Source organism: Dufourea novaeangliae, unplaced genomic scaffold (genome assembly GCF_001272555.1).
Source record: "Dufourea novaeangliae isolate 0120121106 unplaced genomic scaffold, ASM127255v1 scaffold64, whole genome shotgun sequence".
NCBI lineage: Eukaryota > Metazoa > Arthropoda > Insecta > Hymenoptera > Halictidae > Dufourea > Dufourea novaeangliae.
Window position 1 is genome coordinate 211,307 of NW_015373954.1, and position 21,633 is coordinate 232,939.

Below are 21,633 nucleotides of genomic sequence, written 5' to 3' on the forward strand. Positions count from 1 at the left end.
ATCGGACGAAATACGTGAAGTGCAGTAGCACCAGTAAACGGCCTGGTTTCCTGAGCTATTGTATCGTCTGAGTTATCGGGAGAATCGATCGAAACGTGTGAATGGAAAATGCAGAATGTTACCGGGAATTTTGGGGTGTATCGGTTCCGGGGTTAACGGTTGGTGGATGACAACGAAGTGCGATGGCCAAGCGTCGTGAAGCGAGACGTTTGTTTAGCTTCAATTTTTTTGTTTGTTTCTTCGTTCGTCGATGAATAGAAACGATGATCCGGCGAATGAAAAACTGAAAAATTCTAGGTTCCACAGTGACGTACTGACAATGAATTAAGGGACAATGTGAGTGGTACAGTTTGAAAATGTTCAAATTTCCAACGAACACGACGAATCCTAGAAACAATCCGCAAAATTACCGCATTGCCATACACAAATCAGAGTAAATTACATTTTCTCGTGTCCTGTCGTTTTCTTCGTTCACGAGAGACAACGTTTTCAATGCAACAGATACCGAGGCTCGCCGGGACAGTTTGTCGAAAGACGCCGCGCTAGACCGAAATCTTACTGGTGTGCTCCTAGAAAAGTTGGAATCATGAATCTGGCAATAAAAAACGATGATCCTCCGATGAAAATAAATATTGAAAAACCGAGAAAAGTAATCAACCTTTCAGCGTACCGATCGAAACATCGGTAACAATATCCAAGCAAATGTGATAAATCCTTCCGATTTCAGGAGCGCCGTAAAAAAGTCCGATCGGTATCGAAAAAGTTGAGACGCATCGACATCCTTGCGCAACCGAAATCTCAGAAGCACCAATCTGAACAGAAAAAACATTCCACCGGTGTAAATTTCATTTTCATAAAGTTTACAGTATTTTTTACAGGAAATTGAAGATATTAGGCTAATCAATCATCTTGGCTTATTAGGTGGTTACGCAATCCGCTAAAAAATGTAAAATCACGAAATTATTCACGACGAATGAAAAGAATGCTCGGAAATCGTTGAAGTCTGGAAAGAAATCGAAGTTGAGGAAGCTTTCGACGATCATGCTACCCAAGAAGTTGCAACACCGACTGTTTTCTTTAGGTTGTAATCCAATGTTTCTTTTATCAATCATCGTTTAGTGCTGCAAAATTGATCCTTTTTGTTTTGTATTTGCAACAATAGTAACGAAAAAGATCAAGGAATTGACAAACTCTGGAAAGGTATAATGCGTTAGCAGATCATCTGAAACTGAAGGTGCAGGCAGTCTGCGGCAGTCTAGACCAAAAAAAAGGGTGCACACATTTAAGAAGTTACAAATTTATTGTAATCGAAATGTACAAAAATATCGATGGACGGCATAAGGTACGCGTGAAATTATTGTATACGGTAAAATCTTATAATTATTATAAAACTTGCTAATATGGACGGATCAGATTCGAGTCTGGAATTCGCAAGTTAACGATCAGAATATTTCTTTCAATATTTCAACAACTCCTAGTTGACATAAGCAACGATAAACTATTTTACCACGTTCAGTCGTCTGATAGCGCATCTAAGTGTAAAATACTCAAAGTATAATCAGCTTGTGAACACATTTCACATAGAGACGATAAAAATATAACCTATAAATACAGCGATGTAGTTCACCGTATCTTCTGACCTAATACATATACTATGAGCTACTTTTTATCTACTGAACACGTAAGCGAGTAGAGCTGTAGCTATCGTAGCTAGTATAGACTGTTCTATAGCGGACGCACCAGCGTTGCAGTCGACGATTCTCCTGGCCCTCATGAAGTCAGGACCTAAATACGCACTGAATTCTCTTTTCTCCGGTGGTATCACCATTAGTTGTTGCGTGGCGTCTTGGAAAATCAGATCGCTGTACGGGGGTTGACTGTAGAACATGCTGAAACTAAATTCATCCTGCTCCTTTCGTCCGTAAAACTGTTGGGCGTAAATGAACAGATTTATGAAAGCGTTTATCTGCGTCTCGTTGTATCCATATCCTCCGCGAGTGACTATGGCGTTCGCCGCGACTTTCCCCAAGTTGCAGTGCACGTAATCGGTAGTTGGTCGACGTGTGCCGTCGGGGCAGAGCAACTCGAAATCTTTCGTGAAGGTATTCCGTGCCCAGGTTTCTTTCCGTTTCCCGTCCGTGTTCTCAGCGACCGTAGTATGCTTCACGAAAGCCACGTCTCCACCTCCCTCGACTAAACACCTGAAGGCACCCGTGTACCCGAAATAATCTTCGGACGCGTCTCTGCGACAGTAACGGAAGCTTGCTCCGTGACAAAGATCGCACATATTATCGTAAGGCACTCCTAGAACGTACAATATTATATGTAGAGGAATAGATACTGGATTTATAGTAAACTCCGTTTCCACAACCACAATTACCTGTATTGTATTCGGTACTGAGTGCACCGGGTACACAAGACTTCGTGAAATATTCCGCGGCAGCGCGAACCGAATCGCAACCGTAGCCCCTAATCCAAGTATTTGAGATGAGATACGCCAGAGGGTAGACCCAACCCGCAGCAGTGTTGATTCCAGTGTGACAAGTATACTTGTTCTTCAGGTACGTTAAATCCGTATTATCGTCCTCCTCCTTAGCCACCGCGACCACGTAGTATTCCGGCGTAGGCAGGTTATATACTTCGGATATGAACGGAATCAAATCGAAGCGTAAACCAGCGGTGTAAACGTCACTGGTGTCTAACACTGCTACGTCGGCGTTTCTAAAGCAGGTACGTAGTCTGGTATTAACTTGAGATCAATTCCATCGAAATGGGTATGGTCGTCCCTATTATATTTATACGTACCCATTTTGTATAGCCTGCATGCAATGAATTTGACTGTGTCCTTTATGACAGTTTAATTCCGGCTTTAATAGTTGCGCCTTTAATGCAATCTAATAGAGAAGAAATCACGTTAACAGTTTAACTGTATTTTTCAATTGACTATTGTTTATTTTACAAAATCTTCACCTTCATCTTCACACATTTTTCCATTTCCGGATCAGATGTAATGCATAGTGTCATTCGATTCACAGTACAACGACGGACGTCCAATATCGGATCCAGAGATCTACCCAAGAACCCACTGTAAGTTTGATCTTTTTCTAGCAATTGAACAAAATCCCGCGCTGAATCCTGGAATTGTACAATTCAGCTTGAGATTAAGACCAGGACGTGCAACAGTTTGTACAAATGTAAATGTTATTCTTACAGAGAAGATTAAGTTATGATGTATTCCATATCTTGGTGCAGATTCAAATAAGTTAAACGTCTCTATTGGTTGTATATTCGTTGATTCCGCTTTGTCCCATGAATTCAGTTCGTTGCCATTATAACTTCTATCGTATCCGTTACGATTCTCAGAATTTTCTGTGTTATATTCGTTTGGATTGTCATATGCGTTTTTGGTGTAATTATTTTCACCAAATCTGTTATTGTAACCGGGTCTGTTTTCGAAACGATTATCGTAAAAATCAGTCGAATTTTTAGTGTTATGTTTATTTAGTATTCGAACTGCTTTCTCTAGGAATCGCTGATATTGCCGACGAGTTTCGCTTTTTGTTGCTGACGATGTAACTATCGCGCGCGATGGCACTGCTCCCCAGTTGCAATGCTTATATTCATCTATATTCTTTCGACTACCATCTTGACAAAGCAATTCAAACTGTTCCTTTTTTACTGAATCTGTGAAAGAAGAAGTACTCGAGTCAATTATTTCACAATCTTATCATAATTAAGGTAGATTATAACAAACATACTAAAGTCAAAAGTCGTTGATGTCATTTCATCCACTGTGGTATGCACCAAAAAAGCAATTTCTCCAGCTTCCACTAGACACCTAAATGCTCCTTCATATCCTGCATAAGGATCCGCAGTTGTACACCTGTCACCCGGTATTTTACCAATGCACAACTTACACAGTTGATCAGAATTATCACCTATAATTTCATATAATGATCATTAACTGCTCTTAATGTAAGTAACATATGTATAAACATACCTAATGGATTATATTTATCAATCAATGAATTAACAGCACAACTAGGTCCAAAGTATTTTATTGCAGATTTCACATGATTATTGCAATCAATAATCTCCAATCCACCTTTCTTCATAAGCTAATGTGCAATAAAACAAAATATAATAAATATTATGTAAGTTATGTAAGAATGCAATGAAAAGAAACTATATTTACTATATGAATAGGAATAATCCAACCAGCAAGCATTCCAAGACCGGCGAAACAGGCTTTTTTACCCCTCAAATTTTGTAAACTCTGAACATCCTGAAGGGATCCTTTTTTAATAACTGCAACTGCATATTGATAATTGACCCCGCTTTCATAAATCTCTTGCATAATTGGTATTAAACTGTGATATCTTCCCGCCATAAAAATTTCTCCTGCATCCAAAGTAGTTATCTGAGCCATCTCCTGATCCAACATAGCCATACATTCCTCTTTGTTCGATACTTGTTTACATTGCACAGAAATATAATTGTAGTCAAAGAATGCAATTTCACGATCAATTGCTCTGGAAAATGCATTGCACTTGTTTTGTTCAGCTTCAGATACCGTGCACCATATAAGAGTGTTATTAAGATTTTGGCCTGTGAATGTAGTTCATGGAGAAAATATTAAGGATCAAATTAATTAATACATTACTCAAGAAGAAAAATTAATTTAAATACCTTGTACATGAAGTAAAAATAAACTAAGTAGTATAAGATACATATGTTCACTGTTTTTGAACGACATTGTTAATATTTCCTTAATGCAATCATTAATTAAGACGAAAGACAACACAAGACAACACCCAATACTGCGATGATACAAGCCATACTAATACAGGGTTTCCCAACTTCGTAAAACTACAAAGATATTGGGGTTTTCAAGAAATATAAGGTAGCGAAACATTAAAGCAGTACAATATTACTGTTCATTAAGACGAGAAGTGTTACTAATATCTTGTAACATTTCTCATTACTTGATTTGATATGTGAAAAACACAAATGAAATAAAACCATGATGAACAATGAGAACCTCTATTGTAGTCACACTCATTCACCTCTGTGAAGTTAGCCGGGCAATTATGACTTTTTAACGTTTCACTATACCACCGACTAGGTGTAGAATAGACCTACCATCCAATGCTTGTTTCTGTCCCATGTTCATAGGGCTACGTAGCCCTGTTACCATTTTAGTGTCAATATCCGACGTCACCGATAAAGCATGAATTCTGAGTATTATTAGCACAAATGAAGTGTTATATATTCCATTCATATTACGTGTATCTATTAGATATCACGAGAATAAAAATAGACAGTCATGAAACATGAAACGGAAAAGTATATATTTTTTCACTTAACTACAAGACAATTTATTCTAAATGCATCGTTAATGCACATTTTATTAATGTTACTTTTTACATGTTCTTGTTATATTCGTTTTTATATCTTGTCTTCCATTTATATATTTGTAACAGAAAAATTCAGAATAGATGTAGTTTCATAAATAGTTTATCAAATCTACATGTGGGACAATATATACACCGCTTTTATTAACATTTACATATTTATAGTTTATATATAATGGCAAGGATTATGCGCACATTATTTGCACATGCTTCGATTACATTTATAGCGATAAACGAACACTATTTCTATTCATCAGGCGCTGGATTAGAAGCTTGAAGAACACTGATTAATAATTTCAGTTACTTGAGAAACAATAATTACTAGAACATTGTTAAAATCACAATTGTTTCCAATGATTGTCAGTGGGTCTCCTCGTGCGCTTCCCGTTTAGTGCATATTTGGACAGCTCTTATAGTGTTATACGGACACCTTTTGTTTTGACCAACCATTAGATTTGAAGCTTAAAGAACATAGATTAATCCCCGCGCATTGATAATAACAATGAATGACCAAAACACTGTTAAAATCGCATTTATTCGTGGAATACCGCTATTTTTTTGACTGGTGGCGCCACCCGTGGCGAATTGCTGAAACTGCTAGCCAATTAATTGACTAGCAGTTTGAGCGAATCGCCACGGATGGCGCCACCAGTCGAAAAAATAGTGGTATTCCGCGAATAAATGCGATTTAAACAGTGTTCCGGTCGTTTATTGTTATTGTTAATGACAGGGGATTAATCTACGTTCTCTAAGCTGCAAATTGAATGCTTGGTCAAGATGAATGCTATCCGCATAACGGTATAAGAGCTGTCCAAAGTGAACTAAACGGGGTATCCATGACGGTGCTCACTATCAACTATTACGAACAGGTGCAATTTTACCATGGTTCTGGTCGTTTATTGTTATTAATAATATACGGGGATTAATCTACGTTCTTTGTGCTTCAAATCGAATGCTTGGTCAAGACGATAGCTGTCCGCATAACGGTTTAAGAGCTATCCAAAGTGGACTAAAGGGGGTATGCATAACGATACTCACTAACAACTACAAACAATTGTGATTTTCACACTGTTCGTGTGATTATTGCTTATCAATCAATAAAAGGTATTATTCTATGTTCTTTAAGCTTGAAATCTACTGCTGGAGGAAGAAATCCGGCGTTCGTTTAATCATGTAAATGCGATTGTATCATGTTGGAGTAATATGTATGTATTTACTGCTATCTCCGTATGGTCATGTGATAACAGATGCATACATAATTCTTCTAATTCTGGGTGTTTGCGGTATTCAGTCGATGCATTGGGTTGTCAGCAATGATTTGATACCAACAACGTTCATTTTAAACGTCTAATTACTGAGATATTCGCGTTTTTCCAATTGCAGAAATTTACACTTACCTGTTGGTATAATTTGGTTACCAGTTTCAGCGATTTGCCACGGGTGGCGCCACCAGTCAAAAAAATAGTGGTATTCCGCGAATAAATGCGATTTTAACAGTGTTCTGGTTGTTTATTGTCATTAACAATATTCGGGGATTAATCTACGTTCCTTAAGCTTCAAATCGAGTGCTTGATCAAGATGGAAACTATCTGAATAACATTGTAAGAGGTGCCCAAAGTGAACTATGTGCACACATATGCAAATGCCTCGTTTTTGCATGTGGGTACTTTACTCCAAAAAGATGTAAAATGGATAACGAAACCATAGTGTTACCTCTCTTTGAAATTGAACTATTATAATATAAGCGTAGATAGGTAGATAGCAACTGTTGAATATGCAAATTGACAATATCTAAATAATATTTTGTGAAACAAACGGGACGAAGATTTTATACATCTACGTGGAAGATGCGGACAGTGGCGCTATCTGCTCCTATTTCGTTAGTCCCCTGATGTAGGGGTTTGACACGTATACTGTTTTCCTTGTTTCCGGATTTGTATAAATGTCATTTGACCATTGGAAAGATATCGTTGTTCTTCATTTCCACGTGATTTTCTCGTGATCAGGTGCGTCCAATGTGTTCGTCATATGCGTAATTATTATCATTACATGCGACACACGAAACATACACCTGAAGCCAATATAACCTTACTTTTGATTTATTTTTTACATTACACCGCTCGGTTTATTCGTTTCTCATTTTTTAACAGAAGATTATACGTTAATCAGTTTTCCGTTGTAGATCGTGAGAGGAAATCTCCTTGGCAAAGAGTAAAACAGTTGCAAACATGAGCACTATCACAGAACAACCTTGTTATACTCTGATAAACATTCCAACTGATACAGAGCCACTAAATGAGCTCCAGTTGAAGCGAGACTTAGAAACTGGCAATGTTCAAACAAAAATTGATGCCCTTAAGAAAACCATTCACATGATATTGAGTGGAGAACGTCTGCCAGGACTTCTGATGACCATTATTAGATTTGTTCTGCCTTTCCAGGATCACACGATTAAGAAACTTTTATTGATATTTTGGGAAATAGTCCCAAAAACTTCCTCCGATGGCAAATTACTTCAAGAAATGATTTTAGTTTGTGATGCATATAGAAAGGACTTGCAGCATCCAAATGAATTTGTTAGAGGTTCAACTCTGAGGTATTACTCAAACAAGTGATTTCTTTCTCGTTTGAAGCACGAATATGTGCAAGAATGTTTTGTGTCTTCCAGATTCTTATGCAAATTGAAAGAGCCAGAACTTTTGGAGCCACTGATGCCTGCAATAATTGCTTGTCTAGAGCATAGACACTCTTATGTTAGACGTAATGCTGTCTTGGCTATCTTTACAATTTACAGAAATTTTGAGTTTCTGATTCCTGATGCTCCAGAGTTAATAGCTAAATACTTGAAGGGGGAGCAGGACATGTCTTGCAGAAGAAATGCATTTTTGATGCTGTTACACGCTGATCAGAGCAGGGCACTGTCTTATTTAGCTGCTTGTTTAGACCAAGTGCCCAGTTTTGGCGATATCTTGCAACTGGTTATCGTGGAATTAATTTACAAGGTGCATATCCGTTGCAGAATTTTCCATTCTTAATTCTTACCAAGATATAACACGTAGGCGTGTTCACAGGTGTGCCTTGCAAATCCATCGGAAAGAGCACGTTTTATTAGATGTATTTATAGTTTATTGAATTCTCCAAGTGCTGCTGTACGATACGAAGCAGCTGGCACTTTGGTGACACTTTCCAGTGCTCCGACTGCAATTAAAGCTGCAGCTTCCTGTTACATTGAGTTAGTTGTTAAAGAAAGCGATAATAATGTCAAACTGATTGTGTTAGATCGCTTGATCGCGATGAAAGATAGTCCCATTTATGAAAGAGTACTCCAAGATCTAGTTATGGATGTCCTGAGAGTTTTAGGTATTTTTCGTACAGTAAATAAAGAAAAAATATTAAAGCAATCGGAACGGCAGTAAAAATATCGTTACTCATAACTTTAGGTTCACCAGCATTAGAAGTTCGAACTAAAACACTAGCTCTTGCAATGGATTTGGTAACCACTCGTACTATCGAAGAAATGGTTCAACTACTAAAAAAAGAAGTGTTGCGTACCGCTGGCGGGGAACATGAAGATGCTGGCAGATACAGGCAGCTCCTTGTACGAACACTGCACGCCTGTTCCATTAAATTCTCAGATGTAGCCGCTACAGTGATTCCTGTACTCACAGATTTTCTCTCCGAGAACAACGAAGCCGCGGCGACCGATGTACTGGTGTTTGTCCGTGAAGCCATTCAACGATTCGAAAATCTCAGACCGCTCATCGTTGAGAAGCTTCTCGAAGTAAATACTCCGAATGAGTAATATTTTCTCTTATATTTTAACAGGTTAGATTATTTTTACTTTCCGTTGTGTAGGTATTTCCTCATATTAGATCAGTGAAGGTACACCGAGCAGCGCTGTGGATTCTGGGTGAATACGCTACTTCGAAGGAAGACATCGAGGCTGTCATGAGTCGCATACGGGCTGCGTTAGGTGAATTACCATTACTTGAATCAGAGTATAAACGTCAAGCTGGGGAGAAGTCGGAAGATGGAAGCGCTCAAGCTGTCCCAGCACAGTTGGTTACATCGGATGGAACATATGCCACTCAAAGTGCATTTAGTGCTGCATCTACCCGTAATTATCCATTTCAGGTGCTTTTGGTATGGTAGATATTTTTCAAATTGTTCTTTTAAATTGTCCTATTGTTGTAGGCAAGAAAGAAGAAAAACGGCCGGCTTTGGTTCAATACATGATGGAGGGCGACTTCTTCATTGGTGCCTCACTAGCCACAACCTTAGCCAAGTTAGCGCTTCGCTATAAGGGTCTTGAAAATGACGCCCAAAAAAGTAATCGCATGCAAGCAGAAGCGATGTTGGTGATGTCCAGCGTATTACAGTTAGGTCGTTCAGGATTACCCGCAAAGGCAATGACACACGACGACGCTGAACGACTCTCCTTGTGTCTGAGATCCCTGGCCTGTCCAACACCACTTGTTCAGAAAGTGTTCACCGAGGGTTGTCGCGATGCTCTTGGTAGAATGTTAACAGCCAAGGCGGAGGAAGACTCGCAAAATCAGAAGGTAATGTACGGGATGCATTCGACTTATTCATTTGTCGAGTCACGTTTTTCATTTCTACAGGCCAAAGAAAAGCCAGGTAGTATTGTCCAAGTGGACGATGCCATACAGTTCTTACAACTGAGCCGTGGATCGGATGTAACTGGAGGAGCTGGTGATATGTTCGAACAGAGTCTCAGCGCTGCCGTTGCCGGAAGACCTGGCGCTAGCGGAGACGCTCCAGCTCCCAGTGCTTTGAGCAAAGTTACCCAATTGACCGGCTTCTCGGACCCTGTATATGCGGAAGCCTTGGTCCATGTTAATCAGTACGATATTGTGCTCGATGTATTAATCGTTAATCAAACTGAAGATACTCTGCAAAATTGCACACTAGAGTTGGCGACGATGGGGGATTTGAAACTTGTGGAAAGGCCACAGCCTATCGTGCTTGCGCCACGAGACTTCGCGAGTATTAAAGCAAACGTGAAAGTAGCTTCCACAGAGAACGGAATAATATTTGGAAACATAGGTACATTCGTAATATGATCGGTCACGGTATGGTAAATATCTTGAAGCTTCTAATCTTGTGTAATTTTTTGTTTCAGTTTACGACGTGTCTGGTGCTGGATCTGATAGGAGTGTTGTAGTCTTAAATGACATACACATCGATATCATGGACTATATAGTTCCGGCAACGTGCACTGACGCAGAGTTCCGGCAAATGTGGGCGGAATTCGAGTGGGAGAACAAGGTGTCTGTAAATACTACTCTGTCAGACCTGAGAGAATATCTTGGCCATTTATTGAAGTCGACTAACATGTGTTGTCTAACCCCGGAAAAGGTATGTAATTACGCTTGGATTATCAGTACCCGTGAAAGGACAAATGTAATATAATACTTTGATATTGTTTCAGGCGCTCTCGGGACAATGTGGCTTTATGGCTGCGAATATGTACGCGAAATCAATATTTGGCGAGGATGCATTAGCGAATATGTCCATTGAAAAGCCACTGAACAAACCAGATGCACCGGTAGTCGGCCATATTCGTATCCGAGCGAAGAGCCAAGGAATGGCGTTGTCGTTAGGAGATAAAATTAATTCCACGCAGAAAGGTCCACAGAGCAAGGTCGTTTATGCTGCTTAAAGCGTGTAGTTGTTAATCTGTCTCATTTGTCCTCAGTATTCGAATTGTTACGGGAAGCCCGATTGGATTCATCAGGAACGCAAATGGCGGCCATCGTCTACTTTCGTTAATTCCACGACTCCAATTTAATTCCTTTTAATTAGACATCGAAGTATATTTTATATAGTACACTCTCGTATCAACTTATGCGCCATTTATACATTTTATTTTTTTCCATTGTGTACATCAACGCTGTCGAACGACGATACTATGTATCCACGAGTGGAGAAATATACATATGTAGTACATTAGCTATAAGTCTGGATTTTTAATTGAAACTGATTTATCTGATACATATTTTTCAAGAAATAAAGAACGAGCACTCTACTGCACTTGGTGTCGATGTTTCACATATTAACCTATTTTTTAACCTTTCACAGCCGGCAATCAAAATTTGTCATGTATCATTGCATGTCGCAATAATAACACAATATTTCAGGCATATTTATTCGCCTCAAGTAAATATGATTTATGAAAGAATTATTTCACATTTCAATACTTTACGACCAGCCTCCTATTTGTGATGATTTATCGCTCAATGATCGTAGTGATGTGGGTCTAACATTTACGACTCTCTCTCTGGTTTCCGCTGTAATGAACCTTTTGGGACTTAATGTAGGCTGTAATCGTGATTTAATTCTTTTACTTATTTATATTTGTTGATACTGGATACGTGGAATATGTGACCTCATTAGATTGGTTTGTTGATTTTAGCGAAGGAGTTGACACTCGGAGGGTATTTGAATAATTTGGTAAAGTCAATAAACGCGCTTGTGAAAGACAAACATTGTACTTAAAATTTTGGAAAGTTTTGCTTCTGCAAAATATTTGTGATTAATTTTTCAATTAAATGTGCTGAGTAGGTCATGCTATAAGTTACATAAGGGTACTATTTCATTCTAAGAAATATAATTTCACTTAGTTAGCATTTCTGTCTTTCTTAGAAATAAAATCCGTGAAATGTTTACCAATTGATTGTTGGCTAGCTGCCGTTTGAGAGTTCACGGACTTTCTTTTGACGATAGGCTTCTCGGCGAGCGTTGCTGGTATACGTATATTCGCGGTGCAAGTTTAGTAGGTTTCTCGTCGAAAAAGTCCATCGAAGTCACGGGCTTCGGCTGTGAAACGGAATACAATCGAAGGTACCAATCGTGTTTAATTTAAACAACTATTCAGAAAATTCTGAATATACGTGTGTCTCAATTGAATGGTTTTTTCAAGCTCCATTTACGATGCCTCTTCCTTCCTATTTTTACACTTTAATATTATTTTCCTAAATTGGTACCTTAACAATAGGTGAGTTTTAGAGAATCGGTTTGCGTATCCTTTGAAACTTCATCGGTTCCTATAATAAGTCGATGTTTTTGTTTTCAAATAACTACATATTTTTTTCCTATTGAATCGTGTAGCTCATGAAAAAATATAGTCAGATATGTATTGCGATATGATCTTAAAAAAATATCTAGTTATTTGAAGAAAGCATCGATGAGCTTGAAACCTTGGAGAAAAAAATTTGAAAAACAAAACAAAGCCTGTAAGATACTGACCACTTAATACAATTTAAATTACGTATAAAATATCTTTTGAGTCTTCACAATTAAAAATTATATTCGGGGGGTGACACTTAAATAAAACACCCTGCATACATTCTTCTTTGGTGCCAGTGCCACTCAGTTCCTTTTCAAAATTTCCAGAAGCTCACAACCTCCAGGAAGATAAATCTGACTTGAGCTCTTGAAAGTAGTCCTGGGTAAGGAGCGTCCATCTTGTGCTCGGAGTGACCGTTCACGACGTATCGCCATATCAACGCCTTCATCACTGCTCCATATCTATCGCGAAGGAACAAATAAGCTCGTCGTAAAAGACCCCCATTACAGTTTACATCGACGACCCTTAAAGTCTCCCAGACACGATAAATCGCGTGTACGAAGATCGGCCATTACTTGTAATCGCCCTGTGCTTCCCCTATTGATCTTCTTCGTCTGAATACCACACATTCTAAGCAACAATTTCAACGGTGGTAGGTTGCTGACCAAGAAAATAAGAAAAAAGGTACAAGATAACGATATCCTCTAAAAATAAAAGTCTCTGCTTCTTTATTTTGCTAATAAGGTTCCTTTATGTCTCATCGAATAATCTGACCACTTTCACTTCCGTGCGTTGTGGAATTAATTTAAAGAACTGCAACGGTCATCCATTTTACAATTTGAATGAACAATGATTGTCAGAAATGTTTCAGTGGAAAAATCGAAAAAGGCTCGGATAGAATTCGACTTGACAATTTTTTTGTCAGACACTAGTGAATACGAGATACAATAAAAGGGGTTGGTTATGGGTGGTTTCCACAAGGATTCTGTGCCCTTTGCCCCATGGTCATTCGTCAAAAACCTGGGAGAACCGTTGTCGTACCTTTAATTTCAAAACGCAATCTAAGTTAGGATTATTCGCTTTCCACGTTGCACCGAGTATATACTTTCATTATCATCAGAAGATAATGGGCGAAATAGATTCTGCAATTTACACGAAACAATTCCGCACGGTGATCCCGACGAACTCAATGGCGGCGAGTTGACGCAACTTCGTAACGAACTCGCCAAATAATCGTGGCCAAGAGTTGCTGCACGTGGGAACAAGCGACGAAAGTTTTCTGTTTGCGTGTACAATTGTATATACAGCCAGTTCAAATCGGGTCAGCTGCTTCGTGGGCAAGTTTTTCTCGTCCACTGGGGTGGTAGTTGTCAACCTTTTTTCAATAAATCATAATTATTGAACTATCAAACAGATTGAGTTGTTTTTTATGGGTGCTTTTACAGTGGAGACGTAAGAGTACTTAATAAAAATTAATTCAGTTATAAAGAAATATTATTTAATCATTTATTTTGCTTCAACCGACCGAGCTGGTGTGCTTCATATTGCCAATTTACAAATGTTCAAATTTGTTTAAATTTGTCCACAAAGAGGACAAATAAGGCTATCATCCTCAATTTTTTAAAAAATGTCAATAGTGCACCGCTATTATAACATTGCTTTTCTTTAAAACAATTGCGAAATAAATGGTCAAACAATATTTTCTTTAAACTGAACTAATTTTTATTATGTATTCCTATGTCTCCACTGTAAGCACTCACGAAGCTTATTTTGATAAGTTAGTTAGGTCAACAGTTATGATTTATTGAAAAGAGGTTGAAATATATATATTTCAACAGCTGTAAATTAGCACTGACCTTTTTATCTGCTATTATAGTACAATGTTTTTCAAGTCCATTCGTGGATCCATAAAGTTTGACAATGTAGGATTGTTAGAATTACGACTCGAGGAGACGAAACCTCAGACGCGCGTTTTAGCACATCTCGTTGTTACATTATGACTGTATAACACGATCGCCTCATATTTTTCGTGCAATTTCTTCTTTTTTTTTTTATGCGGATTATCTTCCCGAATGGCCCCTAAGTCTTACGACCCCGTTGGTCTGTGTCTACACGTCGGTCGATCTCGAGTCCACTCTTTTTCTCCGAATGGAAGCAACAGTTTCGAGAAAGCAGTATTTCGATATAGAATGAATGAAGCTGACTCGCACCAGTTAATTGCTCGTGGAGATATTTACTTTTAGTTCCATAAAAAATTTTCCACAAGTCGTAAAACACTCTATTTAGATAGACACAGAATTTTGAAAATTGAAATAAAATGGTAAAAGTACATCGTAAGCTTAGAAAATCGCTATTCGATGGTTGAAGGATTTTTTAAACCCTAGATCACTAAACTGTCAGAAAAATTATGACCTTGAATTCACGATCTTCAAAATCGACAGGATGCTGTCATGTCATCAACACAAGCGTTGAGTGATTGCTGTCTTCATTTTTCATTATTTTTAAGACTAACGTATACCACCACTATTTTGCTTGTAACTAATGCGACAATTTGATTATTTTACAACAGTGAAAGGTCCACCTGACCGCGGTGTCGGGTCAGAAATCTTTTCTTTGTGTCTGTATCATTTTTACGCTTTCGAAAATTATAAAGCATTAGGTCTCTCACTTTAAAATCGATGATGTTTATAATTTCTGTTTAAATTAAGAGAAAAGATCAAAAGATACACTGATATGTAATTTATTGGTTACAATACCTTCTATTTATCAGTAGAAAACCGAATGACCCGTTGGTTCAACCCAATATATTTGATCTTGCAAAAATTTAAATGGTTCGATAGATCTTCTACGACGTCTGATAAACTACTGAAACACTAAAAGCAAACATGGAACGAATGACGGCGACAAGGACGAAGCTGCAGAGCCAACAGTCCTGGCTGTTACCTTTTTTTTTTTGCTACACTCGCCTCCTTCCACCGTTTCCATGCTGTATCTGAACAGTTAAGCCGCACGGGGAACATTTTAATACGTGGGGCCAGTTTAATGAATTTTCCGGCTGAAAACTCCGTAGTTTCCGTCTCGTTAATCGGCCTTAATACTGTTTGACCGCTTTGAGTTCTTTGCCACGAAGACGTAGCGCGGTTTCTTCGACGAGTCTTACACCATTATGGCAGAATTAGAGCTGGATTCTGCCGTAATTAACAATGGATCGTTGCATATCTTCGACCAGAAAAGAAATACATTATACAACAAGAAAATAAAATAGCCCAGCCTGCCAAACCTGCAAAGCCAAATTTTGTCCAATGTCTGTTATAAATTTATGCAGCAAATTGATGGCATTGCTATCAATTTCCTTTACCATTTTGTCAGCAGGTGTTGCCTGCAAAACCCAAGTCAAATACGAAAACAGATGGCTATGGTTTTTTAGACAACTTTTGTCATTATTTGCTGGCAATTTGCTCGAAACTTGTACACAATTGGTTATCAGGGAAGTTACACATTTGACAGGAAAACTTGTACACGAATGACATTTGTAAATTTCGAGAAGTTACGGATTTTTTTTTCAGGAGCTGTCCAACGAAATTATTCCAAGAACGGCAAACGCAAGAAAAATAATCGGTTGCCAACGTTGCTGACACAAGAAAACTGCAAAATGTCTACAACCTAGGAACACGCCGCATCGTCGTAAAAATAACACGTACGTTTCCGAAGAGTGTCGAAGATGAAGAAAACTTTGAAAACTCGCGAAGTCGCGACCGATCGAAACATTTATGTTGTGAAAATACGTACGATTATCGCCACAGGATATTTGATTAATAAAGAAAATATTACACTTCGATCAGTTCGAATAGAATATGGCTTCGAATATCCAACCTGTCAGTTACCATTTTTGATTCTGTTGTTTCGAGAGCTTTTAAAAGTTATCAGACGTGTTTAGATATCTCTAAATGTACACATTAATCTAACAATGTACAAATAACAATATTTTTTTAAAGAAATCAAAGTCTGTTGTTACCTTAGTAATGTACATTTTTCGTCAGTTCTCAAAAGATTTAACAGGGATAGTGCATCAAAAATTCATCATTCGAGAATTCAATCTGAAAAACCTATTTTTCCTCTAAAATTTATAACATTTTTCTTATTCAAGATAGACAGTTTTCGATTTCAAATTCGTAATCCTCAGGGTCGAAGCCATAAAGAATAGTAAATTTAAATTCTTGGAAATGCTTGCCCTGGAGCGAAAGGGTTAATAGTAGAAAAAGAATTGTTTCTGAGATCATCCTGAATAGAACGCTTTTCTTTTCTACAAGTAAATATTAATATTGAAGAATCGCGAAGCGGATCGAGTGAAAGCGGACGTGTCCGTGACAAACCGATCACAAAAAAAGCGTCTTTTTCCGTTGCTTCTGCGATCGATCGGAAACGGAAACTTTCTTCGGTTGTCGATACAGCGGAAAAACACGATCATCGTTCCCGAAGCGGAAAGAAAAAGGAACCACGGTGCCAATAAAATCTCCGTCGCAATTCCATGAGATCTTCAGTGTCCAGTTTCGTTTCTTCAACGAACTTCCGGCGTTCATCTGAGCATTTCTTCGGTTCCTGTGCAGGATTTACGAACACGTCAATATGGCGTCGTTCGAAAACACTTGGAATCTTGGATTGCTTCTACTCTTGGCGGTTTTGAGTGGTGATTTATTGGTCGCTGAGAGGATACGCAGGAATCCCGAGGACTTCCGGTACACAGAGGACGTTGAAGCTGCCGCCAGTGAGCATGAAGGCACGTATTTACGTACATTATACTTTCTTTTAACGAAATTAACAAATAAAACAAGCTTAAATAATTTCTACTTCAACGGACATTAATTTTGAATATACATAGATAGTAAATTTTGCAGTGAAAATAAACGTTGATTGCTGGAAATATTTTTTTATCAGTACATCATTTTTTTTTCATCTGAAACATAATAAGTAGACTGCGGATTTTATGCATTTATAACATCCATGACTGTCTACAATTGGGTGCAATACAATTTTTAATAAAGTTTACCGAAGTTTTCATTTTCTGTGGAACCTTACAGAAACCTTGGCCAGGCAAAAAAATTCTACTTTACTCCAATTTTTATATATTGATCTATAAAAGTCTATATTTGCATGAACATCCGCAGTCTAATAATAACACAGTTGTAAAGGGTAGGTGGAATATAGTGGAAACCAGTATAGAAAGGAAAGTGGCAAAATTACGAGTAAGAAAAATGGAATCAGACAATTTATGAACCTTAAGGATTCTGCTTAAGTACCCCTCATGGTCCAAGGCTTTACTTACATTTGTAATTAATTCAAACAGGTGGAAGCAAGCATGAGGAGAAGGGCGGCGGTACTGAGTACCAGGAGGACCATCGAGCCGCGGACGGTGTAAAGGACGACAAGGTAAGTCGATCAAACGAAAATTAATCCTCCTTATTCTACGATTCTCATGCATTATAGAGTATGAAATAAGAAATCCTAATAATTATTTTAAAGCTATTTCTTTACAAGGAATTATTTTACCTGTGCTCATCTTTCTGATTTCGTTTCATCACAATCGAGACACTCCCTGTAGAGTTCATACATTTTTGCTGAGGCTAAACTTGTTTCAAATCACCTCACGAGTCTCCCATTGCAGGAACCTGCAACATTTTCGTTACACCTTGTATACAAGATTTCGTGTTAGTTTGTCGGTTCGCTATCGACGTCCCCGTGGCTCGTCATTGTCGACGAATACGGTCGTTTCTTTGCGAACGACATCCTTCCAGCAGCAGAACGACGCTTCTTTCTTCACCGGGAAAATATTCTTTGTAACGACACGGTGTTTCGACGTTCCACCTTTTGTGTGACACTGGACGCTTCGGATATTGCGTTTCAGTTTTATCCCGGCCACGGGGTGGACAGTCCGGCTTCCGGGGCAATTAATTCGTTTGCGAACTCGTTACTGGCTGGACCAGGACACGTTGCAATTGCAAATAAAAGCCTCCGATTTAATTTTTCCAACTGGTCCTTCATGGACGCGTGAGGTTTGTCGTGGTATTCGCTGAAACATCAAAACAGACGTATTTTTAGCTAAATTAACATTCAACGAAGCTTACCAATAAAAATTTTGCGTCAGATTGGGAGATAAATTGTTCGATGTAGAAACTAAACGGGAAATGAACATTAATTTGTCTGTTCAAGTGGAACGACTTATAAACATTTTAAAATTTTATTCCATTTAAGGAATACAGAAATATTCGGTTGGTGTTAAAAATTAGGGGATAGTTTCACTGATCCCTTTTCCTGACCTTTCAATGAAGAAAAATTATATTATTGATTAATTATAACGGAGGAAGTTATATAATTGACTAAAAGAAAGTTCTTATTTAGCTCTTTCTTTTTAATGTCGTAAAACGAAAAAAACTTTCCCACCAACCTTATATGTTCTGTAGTCTTCTAGAGAAGATCGTAAAGTTCAGGGTTATCTTGTAGGAGCAACAATGAACTTGTGAAACAATTGAAAATAAAAAAGTCGTATAATTTAAGTTCAACCTGTCAAGAGGATATCAACTTTCGAAATTTTCGCGAGAGACCACCTAAGACAGCTGGAATAAATACAATTGAAAATTTGCATTCACTGACAAAGACGAATTACGTGGGCTGTTCGTTGCTCGACAGTTTTCCCCACACCCTCTTTGCTAATCGTGTTCCATTTAAAACAGGGTTACAAGGTTTTCCACGAGTTCGACAAGGGCGAAAAGGGCCATCACGACAAAGAGAATCACAAGCGACAATACGCCGAGAAGGAGGGCGAGGAGGAGAAGAAACACGTGGAAGTCGATCATTACGATGAAAGTCACCGCGGCGAGGAGGGCGAGAAAGCCGCGAAATTCGACGAGGAAGGGAAACACCAGAAAGGATACAGCACCAAGGGGGAACACAGCATCTCCAAAAAGGTTTCTTTCGAGCAATACTATAAAAATTGCAGTGCAGTTTTGTCGTAATAAATTTCAGTGTCAGTGAATTATAACCGATTCTTTGAATGTACTATACATAGTACCATTACAAGGGACGTTTCTTAGATGTTGAATAAGTTTTGAAAAAATAATGGTTGGAAATTATAGGACTCGGTCTCCTAACAATTGACACAAGTGTCAGTCGTCTATTATACCTACTGAATTTTTTTCAGTACTTAGACGGAGCCCTATAATTTCTAATCATTTTTTTTTTCAAAAATAATATAACATCTGCGTAACCTCCATTTCTAGAAGTATATAAAATCGGAGAAAAAGAGTACAATTTGTGTTCCAAAGATTTTAATTATATTATCAATTGAGGATCTTGTTTTCATTATATAACTAAAAATTAAATATTATTTTTTTTCGGTTATTCCATAATAATTTTGTTTTTTGTCTAAATTATTGATGATAATTTTGTTTCTGTGAACTTAGTTTCACACTGAAAACAGTATTATTAATCGATAGTGAATGTGTATAAATATTTTTTTCAGTCACTCTATCCAACGCATTAAATCGAATTAATTGGGGAACTAATTAATTATGACATCGTTCGATTACCGTGGGCAGGCTTTGATGCATTTTTTCCACGGCTTTATTCAATTTTAAAAAGAAATGTTACAAAACGTCAACAGAACAAGAGTTCTCTGTCTACGTAAAACTTACGGAAACTCGATGACTCAATTTTCCCAGCATCAAACGCAGCGACGCGACGCGGCTGAAATAAGCGTACTAATTAAAAATTACTTGGCTAATTTGTTAAAGCCGATTAACCTGTCGCAGGATGAGTATGAGAAAAAACACGACTTCTATGATGAGTACCACGAGGACGGGGAGAACGAGAAGCATGGCGGTTACCATCACGAGCACGAGGGCAAGAAAGGTGGCCACGAGAAGAAGGGACATACCGATTCTGCTGGTAACGAGGTTCGTTAAACAGGAATATAACAACAATTCAATTTTACCTGTTCAAAATAACCTTAACAATTACCAGTTATCACATATGTAATAATTAATGAAGTATAAATTATTTATTATAATACAAAATTAAATTGTTGTATTAAACATGTAACAATTTAAAGAACTAACACACAGTTATTGAAGTTATTTATCCAATTTGCTAGTTTGTCTGAAGAAATTTATCACTATAATTTTGTTGTTGTTTATTGCCATGTATTAATTCATAGTAGGGACATTTTTTTAAAGTTATAGATTGGAAATGGTAAGAATTGAAATAATTTGCTGGTTATTTGTGTAATTCAGAGTGCAAAGAAGAATTAAATCGAATTAATGGTTGTTAAATGAATTCTCTAGCATCATCATGGGAAGAAGAAGAAACACGAGGAGGGCCATCATCATCGCAATCAGAAGGGTCGGAAATTCAAGGAGGGCCACGATAGTCATCATCGGCATAACAAGAAGTATGGCAAAAAGGGTGGCCATGAGTCGGGCAAAAAATGGTTTGCCAGCAATGGTCATTGAAAATGTAAAAAAAATTATTTTGTAATGATATCTACGTGACTCCTCTTGACAAGAGAAGCTTCTTTTTACTTACATAAGTTACGATTTATTAAGGAACTATATCATTCGTACTCCAAGGTACAATTATTATATATTGTATAAACACGCTCTTTTTTTAATTAAAAATGTACTTTTAATTTTCCTTTTTGGAATTTTGAAACGTAATTTACAAATAATATTTGGGACACAATTTAACTCATAGAGGTTATAGCGTCTTCGAAATTGAGTCGTATGCTTTTCAATTTTTTAGTCCCTCGAGTAAACAATCAATTTTTCCATCAAATCACAGATGTTAACGATCGTGTAATTCTTTCATCCAAAATGTATCGCGTTCCTTCACGCGAACGAAAAAAACGTTACTTTCACGCCCTGTTACGTGTAATTTCGCTGGCTGTGAAGGAGGTCTTTTGCGGCCGGCTCCATCGTCATTTAAAATGTTCGCCTCGAGTGTTGCACCGATGTAATTACAGCATGCGAGACTCTTCAAGGGAATCGGATTACAAAGCGTGGCAAGAACGTTCGAATCGCGGTGGCTGACGATTTCTCTGGATAATAAGGACACTAGGCGAATAACACGACCGCATGT

The 21,633-nt window shown here is 37.9% G+C and overlaps 3 protein-coding genes across 3 annotated transcripts; 2 read left to right on the plus strand and 1 right to left on the minus strand.

Annotated features, from left to right (window-relative positions):
• Positions 1-1,666: 1,666 nt before the first annotated feature.
• On the minus strand, positions 1,667-4,756 carry LOC107186192 (melanotransferrin). Its single transcript, XM_015574014.1, has 9 exons — positions 4,690-4,756; positions 4,196-4,608; positions 4,001-4,118; positions 3,759-3,938; positions 3,212-3,684; positions 2,971-3,135; positions 2,806-2,894; positions 2,381-2,721; positions 1,667-2,304 (listed from the first exon to the last, which is right to left on the minus strand). Exons 1-9 carry the CDS (start codon positions 4,754-4,756, stop codon positions 1,667-1,669), a joined length of 2,484 nt encoding a protein of 827 aa, XP_015429500.1.
• A 2,538-nt stretch (positions 4,757-7,294) lies between these two features.
• Positions 7,295-11,208, plus strand: LOC107186241 (coatomer subunit beta). Its single transcript, XM_015574065.1, has 10 exons — positions 7,295-7,420; positions 7,597-8,010; positions 8,083-8,416; positions 8,486-8,774; positions 8,855-9,195; positions 9,270-9,531; positions 9,609-9,976; positions 10,037-10,481; positions 10,558-10,793; positions 10,867-11,208. Exons 2-10 carry the CDS (start codon positions 7,643-7,645, stop codon positions 11,095-11,097), a joined length of 2,874 nt encoding a protein of 957 aa, XP_015429551.1. The 5' UTR covers positions 7,295-7,420; positions 7,597-7,642; the 3' UTR covers positions 11,098-11,208.
• Positions 11,209-17,130: 5,922 nt separating this feature from the next.
• Positions 17,131-21,008, plus strand: LOC107186193 (histidine-rich glycoprotein-like). Its single transcript, XM_015574015.1, has 5 exons — positions 17,131-17,281; positions 17,849-17,931; positions 19,233-19,466; positions 20,310-20,453; positions 20,841-21,008. Exons 1-5 carry the CDS (start codon positions 17,131-17,133, stop codon positions 21,006-21,008), a joined length of 780 nt encoding a protein of 259 aa, XP_015429501.1.
• The last annotated feature ends 625 nt before the right edge of the window (positions 21,009-21,633 follow it).

Excerpts from the sequence above, each read along its gene's own strand:
- LOC107186193 (XM_015574015.1), top strand. The coding sequence starts at position 17,131 with ATGGCGTCGTTCGAAAACACTTGGAATCTTGGATTGCTTCTACTCTTG. Across the intron at positions 17,282-17,848 it reads TGCCGCCAGTGAGCATGAAG|GTGGAAGCAAGCATGAGGAG; the intron begins GCACGTATTTAC and ends TAATTCAAACAG. Across the intron at positions 20,454-20,840 it reads CCGATTCTGCTGGTAACGAG|CATCATCATGGGAAGAAGAA; the intron begins GTTCGTTAAACA and ends TGAATTCTCTAG.
- LOC107186192 (XM_015574014.1), bottom strand. The coding sequence starts at position 4,756 with ATGTCGTTCAAAAACAGTGAACATATGTATCTTATACTACTTAGTTTA. Across the intron at positions 3,685-3,758 it reads ATCAACGACTTTTGACTTTA|ATTCAGTAAAAAAGGAACAG; the intron begins GTATGTTTGTTA and ends CTTCTTTCACAG. Across the intron at positions 2,895-2,970 it reads AAAAATGTGTGAAGATGAAG|ATTGCATTAAAGGCGCAACT; the intron begins GTGAAGATTTTG and ends CTTCTCTATTAG.
- LOC107186241 (XM_015574065.1), top strand. The coding sequence starts at position 7,643 with ATGAGCACTATCACAGAACAACCTTGTTATACTCTGATAAACATTCCA. Across the intron at positions 8,775-8,854 it reads GGATGTCCTGAGAGTTTTAG|GTTCACCAGCATTAGAAGTT; the intron begins GTATTTTTCGTA and ends TCATAACTTTAG. Across the intron at positions 10,482-10,557 it reads AATAATATTTGGAAACATAG|TTTACGACGTGTCTGGTGCT; the intron begins GTACATTCGTAA and ends TTTTTGTTTCAG.